At 30.4% G+C, this 17,879-nt stretch overlaps 1 protein-coding gene across 1 annotated transcript; it reads left to right on the plus strand.

Annotated features, from left to right (window-relative positions):
- Positions 1-308: 308 nt before the first annotated feature.
- LOC125072329 lies at positions 309-17,123 on the plus strand. The gene is made up of 2 exons (XM_047682933.1): positions 309-978; positions 15,971-17,123. The coding sequence occupies exons 1-2, from the start codon at positions 498-500 to the stop codon at positions 16,024-16,026; spliced, it is 537 nt and encodes a 178-aa protein (XP_047538889.1). The 5' UTR covers positions 309-497; the 3' UTR covers positions 16,027-17,123.
- Positions 17,124-17,879: the final 756 nt, after the last annotated feature.

A 17,879-nucleotide genomic window follows, 5' to 3' on the forward strand; every position in this document is an offset into this window, starting at 1 on the left:
ATTATTTCATTTCAATCTTATGTAACAACTACAATAATAAATCATGTATTTTAGTTATCGCTGTGATAACGACGTCACTGTACTGTGTCTATTTGTAAATTGTAAATCATTGAGTAAAAAGGATCTTACGAACGTCATTGATACACAACATTTTATTTTCGCCCCTTTTAAGAAGTACACCTGTATCCCGAGACGTATAAAAAGCGTCCTTGGGACTATTGTTGATTCGAGGGTTTGCGCGCCAAGTGGCTGCCAAAATCGGCGCACGCGGCGATGCGCGGGAAACGAAGCGTCAGTCGTATAAAGTCGGCAAGCGCGCGCGCACGCCACCGTGTTTTAGGTTAGAATTGGCGCGGTTTCGCTGGCCAGGTGCACTCGCCGCCCCCGCTCGCACGCCGCGCTCCGTCTCTGTCTCGCTACCTGACAGCTGTTTTCTCTCGGGAGATTATTAGTCAGATGTTTCTGTGAACCAGTCGGTGCTCACCTGACGCGATACTATGGCAGCGGGCGGACGTACACCCAAGCAACGGAGGTTCGAGATAGCTTCTAGTATGGCTCTTAGAACCGCAAATACTCCTAGAAGGAGACGGGGTAGCTGCAAGTGTTTATTTGGAGCCCCGGATAGAGACGAAACAAGGCGTCTCATGGCGGAACAGTACGCTAGAGATAGAAAAAGATTCATCCGAAGATTCAACTTTGACGTCGAAACAGAATGCTCTTATAAGGGGAGTAAATTGGATTCGCCTGTTAAGTTTTGTGACGGAGATAAGGAAAATGGAAGTCCTAGGACGGGAGCAGAGGCATTAGCGTGTGTTGAAAACACTGATCTCCGGATGCTAGGGTCTCCTTCAAGACGCAGTGCTGGAAGCTCGCCAAGAACCCCGTCGAAGACTCCTAGAACTCCGAAGACTCCTCGTGCATCAAGGACTCCGAGGACCCCGCGTACTCCAGCGTCTAGGAGACAATTGCAAATGACAGGTTAGTACTGGCACTAAAATAGCATTTACATTATTTTATAAAAAAAATCAATATTCGTCACCAGTATTCGTGTTTTTTCATTCTTTCATCTCATTAAATAACCTTATAACCATGAATAATATATCTATTAATAAACTACTTTCGCTTCTACGTGCAGTGTTTTATGTGTGTGTGAATTATGAGTACGAAATCTTAATACATTTTTGCCGAATACTGACGATATAAAGGACTTATTAAATGATAATTGTAAATGTTATATACAGATAATTTAAAGTGCAAATAGAAAAAAAGACCCGGTAAAATACGCAGATGGACAGTACGTTCCCGCGCTTCGCTTCATTTGTATTCGAGGCGTATCCGTATATCTTTGAGCTGATCGGCCTATTGTCAGCTTATGAGGTCACATTAGGTTAAACATGCTCGCCGTAACTTGTTTGATTTGATAAACCAATATCGATCATTAATATTACACAATAATTCGTAACACGTGCATACTTACTTTACAAGTGATAAAAATAGTATATCATACGCATTGTCGTCTTATCTATATTGTAATGTAAAGAAATAATCTTATAAGTAATAAAGTGAACAAATTGTCAGGGTCAAAGGTTCGACTCCCGAGTCAGCTAAGCGTTAAGCGACAGGGGAAACTTTACGCTTAGATGAATGTGAACAGAATATGCTTGGTGTTCAAAATGATATTATTATAAAACAAGAACCAAGTATATGGAACCTACTACATTTTTTTTTTATAATTATTTATTTGTACAAATTTGTTACTTATTTTTCTAAAGACCTTTATTATTTCAATGAAATACATCGTTGATATAAATTAACAAGTATTTGATTTAAACTGTAGTATACTAAACATTATAATATCTAACGACAATTACACATTTTAATTTAATTTAAAGTTTTATGATTGCTGCATTTTTAATTGATCTCATTATCATGGTAATTAAAGAATAAAAAACGTTTTTATTTTAACCATTAACTATACTTTAAAAGCGATCATTCATTTCAAACCCAGAATAATACATTTTTACCTTAGATCAAGTCTAAATCTAGCACATAACACGGATATCATGAGCGAGGTTCAATGATCCTGACGAGATATACATCTGTGGCTAGCATTTAAATAAATCTAAGGTCTGGGTTACCTGCTGTTTGCGCAAGTGCAAGGGAAGGCGAGTAAACTTTGCGTAAATAATGATAATAATCTTTTTTGTTTATGTTCGTGATCGCTTTCATCGCCGTTTCGATTAAATCTACAACCAAAAATATTCAAAGCATATAACCTAATATCAATGTTAAAATCAAATCAAGATATACGACTATTTACAAGCCACGTGTAACCAAATGTTTTTTTATGTATTACCTTTTATTTATTTAAACGATCTATTTTCTATCCATTGTCAAAAAATACTCTATAGTATACACGAAGCGAATACATGATTTGAATTTACAGGAAGGAAGTAGCTCTTTCTTAATTTCTATGTGTTTATTTAAATACATTTGTACATTTGATATTCAAACCATGACCGTCCAAATCCGACTCATGGTTTAGGGTCATCGCTCCGTTACGTCATTTTAGTCCACACCATTACATTTTTTGTTCCACCTTCTAATTCCCAGCTTCTCTTACAGCCGTCAATTTTTTTTCATCGCTTACTTCTTAATTACTTGTTTAGTGAACGACTTTCTTAAAGGATCGCTTTTAAGACTGTTGTACGTCGAGTGCGGCTTCATTGCTCGCAGTGATGACAAAAAATCCCATAGATCAAAGAGGGTATCATTACTCGAGTTTAATGACAGAACAGATTCCTCACAAGTTATGGCATCGGTTAATGAACTCGTTCCTATAAGATTTACAGTTCTATTACGATTAGTTTTGTAAGAAAATGTTTTTGATGTCAGATACGCTTGTGAGCCACGATGGGGCTGAGAGGGTACAATATTGATAATCTTTAATTACCAGCTGAAATCATACACTTCATGGTAGACATTAAATGTATCATGATTTTAAAAATTCTTTTTTATTGATGGCAAAGGCAGCAACTATCAATGATCATTTTTTTTAAAATATTTTTATAAAACTAACGTCCTAATTATGATTGTAATGGTTTAGTTCAATGTATTTTCGTATTGTTCATGGACTGAACACGGCGAGGCTTGTATTTTAAATATCTACGCCCCGTTTCCTATTTCCAATGCAGCGTAAATAATGTTATATAATAGTCTATTCAGAGCTGATTTGAGAGCGTGCATCGAGGTCGTTGTACCGCGGCGAGACGAATGCGGCATCTCCGTTCTTGTATCTTAGGTCTAACTTAAAGCTGTCTATACCAAGTTATAGATAACTTAGTGCTTGAATATTTGTATCAGGTTTTTATTACGTCTTTGAATATATATTTTTAAATAAATCATAAGATTAAAACATTCATCTCTCTGACAGCTTTACATCTTAGTGTTGCTTGAAACAAAATTAGTAACGCGATTATAATAGCAGTAGCAAAATAAATTAAAAGAATTACGAATAATAACCATGACTTATTGCTTTGTCTTTTCAAAATATATAAAAAATAGAAAATATAATTAGAATTAAGACTGAAATGTAACATAAGCTATGTCAGCATTTTTGATACAATACCATTTAGTAAGTAGTTTTTTCATTTACTCAACGTATATGAATTTGTGAAATGTTTGTTTTTTTTTCAATATTTATGTATTATTGAACATAATATAAGTTCAAATACACCAATATCATCAAGTAGTAACTAGATCATGTCGTGACGATGAGGGATTCCGCAATTTAATACGTGACTGCAACGAAGAAAACACGTGTGAAAAGTTTAAATCATTTTGAAATACATACACTTCAATAGTAAAAAAAAAAAAAAGTAAAAAATAAATAAAAAATAATACAAAATTCTAACATGTACTTCCAGCCTAAACGCACACAAAAACTACAACTACGACTTTTAATTTCTGCTATGTGCAAATAGTGTGATAATTTTAAACTAACTAAGATAATTAATTTATCTTCTGATCCAATTTTTTTTATATGCAATATGAAAATGAATTAAAAAATCCGCACCTTTGCGTATATATACGTATATTCATATCACTAATAGTATTGCAACTCACGAAGTTGGCGCATGAACTAGTTTAGAATATTTTATTAAACCATTTCTATTTTTTACACATCATATCAGAACGTTGACTTTGATTTTTTTTTTAATTTTAAAATAGTATCAGATGCATACTTAAGTTAGTAAATATAAAATGAGTTTTTATAACAATTAATTTACAAATATGACGATGTTAAAAGTTCAGCGACCGAATGTTATAATATTAATAAACGCTAATAATGTTGATTTTTTTTTGGGTTCGTCAATTCTTTCGATCTTTTATTTACTATATTAAGAAAACATTATCATACTAAACTTGAATAATTAAAAAAATATATATATTCGACGACACAAGCATTTTTAAATATTACAAATATGATAAATTAGAATAAATTTATTTTAAAATAATAATTAATAAGGCATAATACTTTTTCCTTTGCCTTTTAAGATATACGAGGATGGAAAACATTTAAATAACATGGAATATTTTGTTACCATATCAAAATTAGAACAGTTACACATTTGAGTTATCATTTTCTTTTATAACCTACATTCCGATAAAATCTAGACAACAAGACGTCAAACATTAGGGTAACCAAAATCCTTTGAAAATTGTATATTAATATAATCTCGTTGGAAACCTATTTTGTACTTTCAACAATATTTTTCTACTTATTCGAATAATATTTTATTGCTAAGGTTCTTATTTGAAACAAATCAAATCTAGTGTATTTAACATACTTATTTAGATTATGATGATCAGACATTACAAAGTATTAATATACACATGAAATGTCAGTGTCCAGCTGTTCATATATAAAATTCTGATGTATAAATATTAACTTTTAAAAACTATACGCTTAACATACTGATAATTAAAATAGACTACAGTTCAAACAAGATTTTATAAGTTTTAATACCAAAAGCTGAGTTTAGTGAAAAATGTAATGTATTACTTAACCAAAATATCGTTTGAAACAAGAGAATTTAAATTATACTTAAATTTGAACTGAACTAAACTGTAGTTACACTTTGATATGAGTTCTGGAGATGTTCAGTGATTACTATTATTAAAAACGTCTGTCTTACAATTATAACAATATTAATAATTTTAGTTAAACTGTCGGTGGTTTTTTAAAGCAATACCAAAGACAAAAACAATACATTCGTGAAAATAAACTGTCTTTTTTGTATTTTTTTATAACTTAGAATATATATTATATTCTTCTTTCACGAATAAAACCTAAATGTACAGTTTAAATAAAAAAATATAAAGTTTAATTTGCTAAATTATTTGAATAATTTATCCCGTATTTTGCGGTTAAGCAAACGTCGCCAAATGTGTGTGTTAATAGGAACTTCATATTTTTAAATTATCCAATTATTATTTTTTTATTCATAGCGTTATGAGTATGGCAAGGTCTCAACTATTCCGACATGTTCCATGATTTTTTTTAATTATGAATTATAAAAATTGTCCCAGTTAAACAGTAATATTTTATAGCCCACCTAAGCGCCAAAACTCGAATATCCAATAGTTGCAGGACAGAGTTAATATTTGACACGATAAGGATAGTAGGTTACATTCCGATGGGGGCAAATAGAGGCTTGGCCACTTGACACCGATCACCTTGCTGAAATACTACATGTTGATTAAGCTTTTTTTTGTACTTACAAAATATGTTTTTTTCTATTATACAAATATTTTTCTTAAGAGATTAGATGTATGTATTTGTTTGGGGTTATATAACGTCATATTGTAAAACATATGAGTCTATTTAAACATAAACATCAAGTATATAGTAGTATTGTAAAAAAAACGTTAAGTGACGGCCCGGGATTGGGCCCCTGATGGGCTAAGGCCTCCACTCCCTTTTAGACCTAATTCCACCACGCTGTTCGGTGGATACGAACGTTGTGAACAGCTGGTTGCCTTACAAATAGGATAATTCTGTAAAATTTGTCAAAGTAAGAGCTTTAAAGAATTCTTGTCATTTCATTTCTGATATTAGCTGTACTTTTTTATTATAATTATTTTATTTAAATTAGGTAGGCATATTCGAAAATAACATTGATGGTAAGAGGCCACCACCGCCCATACCCACATATTTGATACATAAACTAATAAACATTTGAAACAAAAACTGGCATGATTCACATTACAGGTTCGATCTTGTCCATGTCATGAGTCATTTTAAGTCAGGTGTGGTCAGTCATTACGGTTAAGTGACGTAATTATTAGTTGTTGATGGGTAATATATTCCTTAGTTTGTTATATATACATACATAAGTTTAATATTATCGGTACTATCATTCTATTATTTTTATTTAAAATATTAAGTTTTTATAATTGATTTGGGTCTTGCATAATGAACTGAGATGGTCCAATGGGTGGAATGCTTGGATGTTGGACTGCTGATTAGAATCCAAGCACTTGTGATTTTGTATTCTAGAGCACGAGATTCCTTAATAGAAGAAACATTTGTGTATGTGGTACGATACTGATGTACACTTACATATCTATAAACACATATGTATGTGCCCTAACTTACTGGAAAAGTCGTCGTAGAAATGCTAGCAGAATACTTTATTGACTAGTAGAGGCATATACACAAAAACAGAATAAGAAAATTGTTAAATATTATTATATTAAAAGCCATACAATTGCTTATTGGATGTCTTAAAAGTTGTCCAGTACGAGCGACGCACTTAGTGATTTAGTTCCCGCGAATTTTTACAAGGGTCGCCAACATAATAAAAAATGTTTTTTTTTTTAATATTTTTAAATAGCAACATTGTATACTCACTTTTATTATAGATTTTGCATTCAATTATTTTGTAATTATTTAGTTATGTAAAGTATACTCGTTTAAAAGTTTTTTTTAAATTAAAAGCTGGGCAATAGCCTTTTGGGGGGAAGCTTGGAGCTTATTTATGGAGTCTAATGCTGGTATTACCTGGTATGCAGGAAATTACCATTGAGCATAAGATTAACACAAATTTTAACACAAATCGAGCATATGAAAAGTCAGTGGTGTTTGGATGCGTTTGCACCTGATTTTTTTTCCGTAATTAATTCCGGGGTTGATAAGCATCACAACGATTTCTTATGCTAGCTTAAAGACATGAAATGTCAGCTTGATGTGGGCACAGATAAAATATATTCAAAATAAGTATTGTTTATATTTTGTTCTCCGTATCGATGATATTCTATCTATAACGTTTTTATATTTATTAAAAAAGTATAAACAAGAAGGTTAGTATAAAACAAAATCTCAACTAAAATTATATAATACGATAATGAGTTTGTTTATTTGTTTCGCCTTCACTTCTTAACTAATCAACCGATCATCATGAAGTTTTGCATACACGTTGTTAGGGGTAGAAAAAGGGTAAAGGGATACCTAACACCTGTCCGCTATCCCGGGCGCGGGCGTTAACTATTATTAATTATTATTATGCAAAATATATATAGAAAAAAACGATTTTTGTGATTTAATTCAAAAATAACATACATTTACTTTAATAGCTAATATTTGGACTACGAGAACTTGAATTTTATAAGGTCAATAATCTCTGAGTTCTAAATCCCAATGAAATAGAAATAGACTGACGGACAGACGGTCGCTTCCTTGTATTGTTCTATTGTTTCCTCCTTGTCGAGTTCGTGTTCATTTTATACATTTATAACCTACTGATATGTCGTGTAACATTAAAAAAAAATAGTGGCCCTAACCTAACCTAAGTCTAATTGAATCCCGAATCTTAACCAAAATTTTTGCTTCAAACCCGCCCAAGTGCAACTGAATTTTCATGTGCATCATTTGTGTTAATTAATTTTGCGTTTGGCGTTGAATCTGAATAAACATCTTTAATATCTATCAAACTCATTATGGTATTACCTCTTATCTGACCCTGTAGGACATCTACAGATTGTTACTTTACTACAAGTGGCTTAAACTTCTGCTAAATCGGTGAAGTTTTTTCATTAGTTAGTCATTATTCATACTCTTCTGAATCAAATTATGTTAAATTATATTGTAATAAAAAAGCTGCACTTCAAATTTTAAATGCAACGGTATGGAACCAAATTTAAACAAAAAAAAAACATTTATATTCCGTTGTGACGTCATCCGTAACGATCACGGGCCGTGACGGTAGGGAGACCGCTGTCGTGGCCTATGGGAACATTTAAAATGAACCTATTTGGTATAATTTTTGAATGTTTAAAGCTATTTAAAAAACTACAAACATTTTTGTTTTTAGTACACAATATGTATGAATCGAATAGTATTTTGTTCGTGTATGTTTTTTTTTTAATCTTAAGGATATATTATTCTTTATTTCAAAGATTTTAGGATGACTTGTTTTTTTTGTTATATATACATGGAAATTACTTTTTAATCAATGCAACAAGGAGGATGCATGCACCAACTGATCATTTGACACCTCTTTAATGGCGTACCTCCCTCCCTCCTGGGTTAAAGAGGATTGACCTTTCAATTCGACTTTTTTTTTCAAAACACGTTTTGGCAACTCTGTTGCACACAGCGTATAGAATTGTAATGTATTCTAAATTTAAATTTCGACATCTGATGTAGATTAATTCGCTTAAAATTGTACAAAAACGATTAATGAACCACCGGAAACGATATTATATATAATCTGTAGAAATTCTTCGAAAATTTTCATTATACAATCAGCGGACGGAATAAAATTTGAAATATTCCAATTTTGAAAATTTGTTCACGCGATAGCTTATAAATATTAAAGTCACATTATAAACAAAACCCTAAAGGCCTAGTCACAAAGTCGAAAGTAGCGCGGATTAAAATTTATACAAAGAGTTTCATTATGATACGCAGAATAATGTAGTAGCAATGTCAGCCATTTTGTTTCATCAGACAGCCCGCTATTCATTACTTTATGTTGACTGATAAGTTGCGTGTCATGCCTTTTAAAGGAAGCAATGAAATGCTGATTATCAACTTAATAAATATAATCTGAAAGATTGAAGTATTACAATTGGCGATTTACGTGAGGAACTTTGGATATGAAAGCCGCATTTTGCATTCATTCCGATAGACACCTCGTCATTAAAAATAAAATAATATGAGGTTTAAATATACAAACGTAGTAACATAATTTTAATATCATTTATTATTTGAATACTTATTGACTTAAAAAATAAATTAGTAATGTATTAAATGTAAGGTATGAGCAGGTATGTATGTATTTGCATTCGTTATGACGTTATTATCATTCATTAGAATTAATTTATTTTGTCACATTTTCAAAATCGTACGCACGACATGTGTTTGATTTTGACAGAAATCGTTCTATTATTTATTAGAATTTCGCAAATGACATATAATTGTGCAAATATTTTGCAACCTTTTTTACTCGAGTGTGCATAATGCAATAAGCACGGGCCGGTGAATGACCGCCCGTGCCCTGATAACGTCTGCTTTGGGCTTATCCGATAACAAACAAACTCACGGTATAATTTTATGTGCATAGTTTTCTGTGTAAGTTACACGAGGAGTATGAGACACTGATTTGAGAAAGGAAATTTTACGGCAATTTTCCTATATGTTTATTAAAATATTTATATGGACTTTATACAACACCATAAATACAGAGTTTTATATTTTTTCCTTTTTTTGGTTCACCAATAATTTATAAAATTCTGAAACAAAATGACAAGCTAATTATAGACAAACACAGCTTGCAATAAGGATTCAAATACAATTAACAACTTAATACAAGAATAGTAGAAATTAAGTCACAGTAATAAAAAGCGCAATTGTTTTTTGATCTAAATACATTATTTTAATGATGGCAATCCTTTTGACTTTTTTAATGGCCCTTAAAAGAGTGACAAAGGACATTCATTCAATGACGTATAATTTAAATGTCCGCCTGACATTTCGTCAAGTGACTGCGAACAGACGATACGGTTTTTTTACTTTTTTACGTACATGTATTATTAAGTGTTGTACTTACTGCTCCGTTACCTATTTCATTTGTCAATCGAACATCGATGTTTCTAAATGCTTTAAAGAAAATCAGTGAATTAAAATTTTAAAACCGGTATGTGATGAAAAATATCTCGATCGTTAAAATAATTATGCTGTTAATTGTTTATCGAACTTTATGGAACAAGCCATTATCTATTTAAACGATATAATTTATTTATGGATTTTATGCAAATTCTTCTGATGCAAATCTTAATTATTACGTAATCTACTAAATAAAAATATTTTTAATATGCTTGTATTTAATATAAAACAAAATACAATCTATTTTAGCTAACAATAAATTTATTTCATATAATATGGAAATAAAATTTTACAGTTCGTTTTTTTTTAATATGTATCGTGAATTATTGCCTTCGAAATACTAATAATAAATATATTTTTAATCGCTTTTAATATATTGGCTGGGCTTACAATTATCTAAACACTAAAATCATTGCCTTTGTTTTTCATCGGTTAACACGTAAACATTCTTGTATTAAAGTATACAACTTATGTCTCCAATCAAACGAAATTAACAATAAAAAAAAATGTTTTTTAAACCCATTTTAAATACCTTGTGATACATTGAATCCATCATTGTATTAACCAGAACCAAAATGTCAGCTATATATGATAATTATGCTGAATTTAATTCTAATCGATTAAATAGAACTGATTTAAAATTCAGCAGTCCGACCTAAGAATACATTTCTCATCTCACTCGTTAAATGTTGACAACCGACTTATGATGATAAATGTAACCAATATACGCTAGTGATATAAACCCGAGTAACACTGAATTTTCAGCTGCTGTATTTTTATTTACGACAATTAATATCAAAACGTCGTGAGGAAATCGACATGTATCGGATAAATCCTGTGTTAAATGAAAGCCTGTTACCTTTTAATATGTAAACGTTGGACAAAGTCGACTTATTTTGCTAGTATTAATACACGAATAAGTGCACGTACGTTGTACATACTGAACCGCTAATCGTACATTTATATGTATGTATATAAATACTATTGACATTCTTTAATTCAAAAGTTCCTTAACCTATAACGGTATATACAGGCTCTGTTGATAAACAAATGTTAATATTTTGCTTTTGCTATAAAGAAAATATATTACGCGATTTGTATTTTAATAGTCTGTGGTATAATGTGTTTTTTTTTTTATTCAGTTTATATGTCAAAATCTAATTCTGAATAAATTTATATATCAATACTATTTATAACCATTACGTAATATTTATTATTATAATTAAATTTAAATATGAAAAAATTAATAGCTGTAGCGTTGATTTAAAAATATATTAATTCTTCTTTTTTTTTAAATTTATAAATATTACAAAAATTCAAATAATTTAATCAGTATTTATCAGAATTGTTTTTTCCGTAAATTTCGTTCATAAAGTAAGCTAAACATTATTATGTTGTACAATTATTTAAATATATATATGTGCCTAATATTAAATTCCTGTGATTAACAGAGAACACATAGGTACGTATTTTTTTATTATTTATTTAGATCAGATTAGAACTGCGATGCCACTTACAATAGAAGATTATTAATACATTTATAAATTACAATGAACACAAATGGAATATAATAAACAAAACAACATTATCATTAAACTTTTTCCTTTCGCCGGTTCTTCTCAGGTCTGAAGTGTTTCTTTCCGAATCGGTGTTAGATTGTTTTTCTTGACAATCTATAAATAAGTGTGACATACATAGCTGCTACAGACTGTTGATGTTGGTCCTAGGTTCAAAAACAATTGGAATATAGGACCTAGACTTCGTAATTTTATAAGCTAGTCACGTGTTTAACAAGCTAGTCAATAAAGGCAATCAATATAGGCGTGTTAATAAATGTATTCTAACATGCAAATCCCAATATGGCATGACCAGCAGCAATCTTCAGGCCCTCATTAAATTACAATCGTAATTTACGAAATGATTTGTGGTTAACATCGCTCAAGGCACTTCTTGGAAGGCGAGTGAACCTTTGCTTCGAGGAATCTAACGACTTACTCTAAATTAAATGTAACGTAATACCCGAATTGAATACAGATTAAAAAAAACATTTTTTTTTTTTGTTCAATGTGATTAAGTTATGTGTTGAAGGCGTATGTTTATAAGGTTGTTACTTGTAAGCAATTCGGAAAAGTATGATGCGACTTCAAATGTATGTTTAAATATAAAACGACGATCTTTAAATATTTAAACGATAAAAACCATACGCATTAAGCATTAAAAAGGGTTTAAGGACTTATAAATCTTTTTTTTTATTGTTGTTTTTTATATCATTTATAATTTGATTTATGTTATTTTAATGTGCTTGCCTGCATATTTTAATGCCAAGTTTTGAGGCAGCATTACAATTTAAATATTAATATTGAAAATTAATGACAAAAAGATATCTTAAAACTTAGTTTCAATGCCAAATTAAAATTATAAACAGCATGTGAAAATTTAGTGTATTCAGTACTTGAACGTGGACTGAACTTACGGTCTTCGGACCATACTTTGCCAAATAAAAAATCCTATAAATTTCTCCAGAACAAAAGCCTCTGCTTTGTTACGTAGATTCGATTCTGTATACAGATCCCATAACTTCTCTAAAACACGCAAATCAAACTTTGTTTGAATTAAAGAATTATAGAATATTTTAGATAAAGGTAGATCAATTTAAAGCCTAGACCTTTATAGCATATCTATAAAAAGTCATTAGGAATTAAATTTAACATGTATAGAAAAAACACTATTCTTAATATTGTAAGTAAAGAATTTTATCATTGAAATACCTGCTATTATTAAAAACTACCGTAAAAAAATAATTATAAAAATCTTGTTGAGTAATTTACGATAACATCTTGCTCTTCCTTTTTCAAAAGTTAAATAGAACTCTAAAGGTTTTTTATAATGTAAACACGAAATTAAATTAAATCCATTCCCATGCACAGATAATAATAACAAATATGTAGAGCCGTACCAAATTAAATTTCGAAATTCAAATAAAAGCATCGGTAAACCACATTGTGTCTTTAAAAAAAACCTTATTTCTACCAACAATGTTGCCGCGTAACTCAGGTAGCGGGGCTCAATAAAATACCTTCATGTATCTTAATATTTTTTTCTTCGCTTTTTTACGCCATGTCAGACACCGGGGCTTGGAACAGGTTACGCGCTGTCTCGCTCTAACCAGGTTAGATAGTTTATTTGTTCCTTTAATCAAATAGACCTTGTAATTGTTTTCTTCGTGTTCGCAGTTAAATTATAATCCAATAATGCGAAGGAATTATAAATGTCCTTTTGTGCATTTATTCACTAATACACAAAGGTATTTTAGATTTGATTGGTTTGAACTCTAAAACTAAACTATTTATTACTGAACTGTCTGAATCAAAATCAGAATATACTTTATTCAAGTAGGCTTTTACAAGCACTTTTGAATCGTCATTTAACAAACTATTTTAAGTAAAGCTACCACCGTTTCGGAATGTAGATTCAACCGAGAAGAACCGACAAGAAACTCAGTAGTTACTATTTTTCAACATCTTTCAATGACTATCATAAATTAATAAAACCAGCTTTCATATTTTCGTACCTAAGTTATATAAGTATATAGGTAAATGTGACAGATCTATTTTATACATATATTTAAGTTAGGGTAAGGGAACTCTACTAAATGTGGTAGGCAAAGATTAAGAAGACGGCTAGCCGTGGATTACAATTGATTGATTGAATTATGATTATTCGCAAGATGTGGCTACGTTCATACTTTACCGTTACGTTTAATAGCAAGGGTGATTGACCACATACTAATACATAGTCCATTAATTACTACAACCTAAGTTCAAGTTAACCCAACAAGTAAGATGTGTTTTGTGCCTTTACCTAAATAAAAATAAAACAGACTAAGAAATATTCTGGTACAGACCAGAATGTAAGTTATATAAAATCTTCGTTCGACACGTGTAAAAAAATCCATACAATACAAGCCCTTTAATATATAATAACTAACAATAAAAGGCATGTATTATGTAAATATATTGTTACAAGCATTCACTCGGCGTACCCACGATGGATCACATATCAACAATACGTGTAAATCAAAGACGCGTTGATTTCGATAAGATAAACACAAAACCAGCGGCGAATCAAAGTGAGAAATACTCAAAGCTTACGCATCCTTACATTACAAAAGCTACAACCTTACTCGTGCACTTATCTTTATATATTTGATCCAAAAATCAACCTTATTAAGCCGTATTAAGAGTTAATTCTAAATAAAACGTGTTGAGAGATAATTCTGTGTGGTGATGTTATCGGATAGGAAAATTGCAATAGTTTGCAAATGTTACCATGTCGTTAAAATAAATACTGATTTATTTACCACAGTCACTGTTTATGCGGAAAAAATATATTTCTATTTATTTTTATATACATTGCAATATTTTTTTCATTTTAAAAATGGAATAAAAATTGTCTAAAATTTATTTTAAATAATACAATCAATCATACATACAACAGTTATTACATTTATTTAATACATTCTTCGATTAACAATTTTAAATAAAACCTCTTTAGTTTCATGTTAATAAAATATAATGCATTCCCAATAATATGCATAAATATTTGCATCAAAATAATATAAGTGTTCAGGTTCTTGTGAGCTACGCAGATATCAGAATTCCGTCATGCAAATTACATGACACAAAATTATATAGACACCTTGTATGTATTCCATATTTGCAAATGTACAAGACAGCTAAGTAAACTGTACGGCGTTATTAAAAATTCACGAAATGACATTGAGATTATAAGTAACCCGTGTCCGCCTCCGACATCGCCCGCGTTTTTGGGGGGGAGGAGAGTGTCGTTGGTCTGTTTGTTACACTTAAGTTCTTTTCTGTACCACTGGCAACGTCTATAGAAAGTTTATAAAAACACATCCGAATTTAGTAACTAGTTGTCGTCCATGACTACGCTCACCTTTTAAGGGTTGGTCATCAGGTGCTAAGTATGATTGAGATTCATGCTTGCTTCCTTAGAATAATTATGTATATGTCAACTAGAGTGTCGAACTACAAAATAATTAAAACAAAATAACAATCTTACTGTGGGTATCAGCTTCGCTTAATACCCTCCAAACACCATAGTACTTTACTAGTGTTCCTGTTCTTAGATGCCAACTGTTGGTGACTATTTATTTTCGATGCGTTCTCTAACTTAATATCTAGATCAAAGCTTCTTCATACCAAATTTAATCAAGAACAGTTCACGGTTTTAGTAGTGTGAGACGTTACAGACAGAGTTCCTTTCGCATTTATAATATTAATATTGCTTGCATTCCCTTAATATTATACTATTTTTTTTATTTACTGATCCCTAAAAACATAATGTCAAATACATAAGCAATTAATCGACGAAGATTATGATCAGAGTTGTAAAATTTTACGAGTTTTTATTGACAGTTATCATTATTTATAAGGCTGTAAAGATAAAAATAATAAACATTTCGTATTGATGTTCAATACAAGATGTGTATATATTTAAGAAGTATTCAAATATTTTTACTAATTAGGTATTCAAAAGTAATTAAAATTCGCATAAATTAATATGTAAAAAAACTGCATCGTCCTTTTTATCTAATCAATTTGAAATTTAAATTCCATTCTAAAATAAAACTATAGCTTCAGTTTAAAATAGTTCGTACACCTTATCTATTAAAATATAAAAACTCCTTTATATTAAGAATTTGAACACCAACCCCAATTCTATCGCTTTTATTCTGTGTTTAAATATTGCTAAAACTTTTCTTTTTTTTTTCAGATTACTGGACGTTAAGAAAACATTCGGATTCAGCGTCGAGTGACAAAGAAAATTAATTTAAATTAAGATAAAAAATATTGATATATGACATATCATGTTCTAAATTATTAGAGAGAACCAATTTATTAAATATTTAATATAATAAGCTTAGTGTAGGTCTTTATTGATTTCATACAAAATGCATTAATACACATTAAGTAGCTTGGCGTTTCTGTTAAATATAAGTAATAAAATAAATAATGAATGTATTTAAAAAGATTTTGTAATAATTTTGAGGAAATAACATATGAGTTATAATGCTTAAAATAGTTTTTATTGCAAAAATATTAGGCATAAAATTAAAAAAACAGAAGATTTACATTTGTAGTTAGAGGCTAACAATGTAATAATTTGGAATATGGAAAATTTTAAAGTAAAATTTTTATTTAATTATAATAATGTTATGAATTTACATTAACAAAAATATGCAAGATTTATGATAAAGTCCATTAGAACTAGAAAAATAATTAAGTTCCCTTTATGTAGAATCTAGTCTGTGATCTCTGCAATAATATTTTTTTAACTTTGCGTAAAACTTGAATAGGTATAAGATATCATAAACCTATGAAAACATATTAAAGCTTCCTAATAATTTCTTAGCTGTAAGTTAGTTTATGTGTAAGTTCTTTTTTATATAATAAATCAATTGGCACAGATAAAATAATTTATATTATCTGTGGTCACAACTTCATGTAATAAATTCGAATGAAATTGAATTTCCGTTTCTTTTCTTTGTTATTATAATTAACACTTAATATATTTTATCAATATAATACATAATATGAAATAATCCACCGTTATCATGCCTTAGGCAATACGAACCACCGAATATTTAATCTTAAATATAAAAGTGGCACTTAGCAAATCTTGTCTTGTGCAGGGTTACCATATGAGGAAGTTATAATTGAAATATAAGAAAATTAGAACGATTTCATCCCGAGGTTTTTAATTTTTGTGGCCTGTGCTCTCAGTTTAATAATGAATTATATTAAAATAACCCAATGTATGAGGCCAAATCTTAATTGAATTAGGTGAAATTAATAAAATTTTATAAGTAAAAACTAAATGTTGTAATACGCTTTTTACGAATAATAAATCATTTTAATAATTATTATTTGTTCGTTTAATTTGTCACTAGCTCAACCTACCGACCTGTAGCTATACTGAATAATCCTTTACAGATTTAACTGTACAATTATTATTATCACAATATGATAATATTTTTTTCCAATAAAACCTTTTTTGTTAAGGGAAAAGAAAATATATCTCGTAATTAAATACATACTATACAAATGAATTAAGAAGGCAAATTGATAGTACTTGAGAAACCAATAATACTTGTACAGTTTAAGGAGTATTAAATGTCTTCAATAATATATCAAATTTAATTTAAAGATTTATAGTGAAACATAAAATAAAAATACCGTTCCTCCTTTGTCATGGATTGAATAAAAAAAGTAAAACTTGGCGGGAACGCGTGACTCACGAAGTGAAGAGGGATTCCGTTCCCAATGATTCATAACCTAGGGCTACTAAACAAAATCCTATATTTAATGCCTAAGAAAAAAAACGATACTTAGTAGGTATATATATTGTATTGGTTATACCTTTTTTTTTTTTTTTTTTTTTTTCTCGCTGGAAAAACGCGTTACGCGCTTCCCCCACGTGATGGAAGGTGGGGGGGTGTGTGGGACTCCCCGGAGCCCTGGACGCCGAGTGCGCCCAGGTACGCCGGGTTTACCCACTAAAAAACCAGCGGTACCCTCTCCGTCTTTCGGCGGGCGCCACGGGATCGCTTGCGCATGCTACCGTGACGCCCTGACGGTCGGCCCGCCTATGCGGGCCTCCAACACCTAGGGGGGGTTCTCGG

The sequence above is a fragment of the Vanessa atalanta genome, chromosome 21, assembly GCF_905147765.1.
Source record: "Vanessa atalanta chromosome 21, ilVanAtal1.2, whole genome shotgun sequence".
Lineage (NCBI taxonomy): Eukaryota > Metazoa > Arthropoda > Insecta > Lepidoptera > Nymphalidae > Vanessa > Vanessa atalanta.

What these genes read in the sequence shown, in the direction of transcription:
- LOC125072329 (XM_047682933.1), top strand. Translation starts at nt 498, where the DNA reads ATGGCAGCGGGCGGACGTACACCCAAGCAACGGAGGTTCGAGATAGCT. An exon ending in GAGACAATTGCAAATGACAG is followed by an intron (nt 979 to 15,970) that starts GTTAGTACTGGC and finishes TTTTTTTTTCAG; the next exon opens with ATTACTGGACGTTAAGAAAA.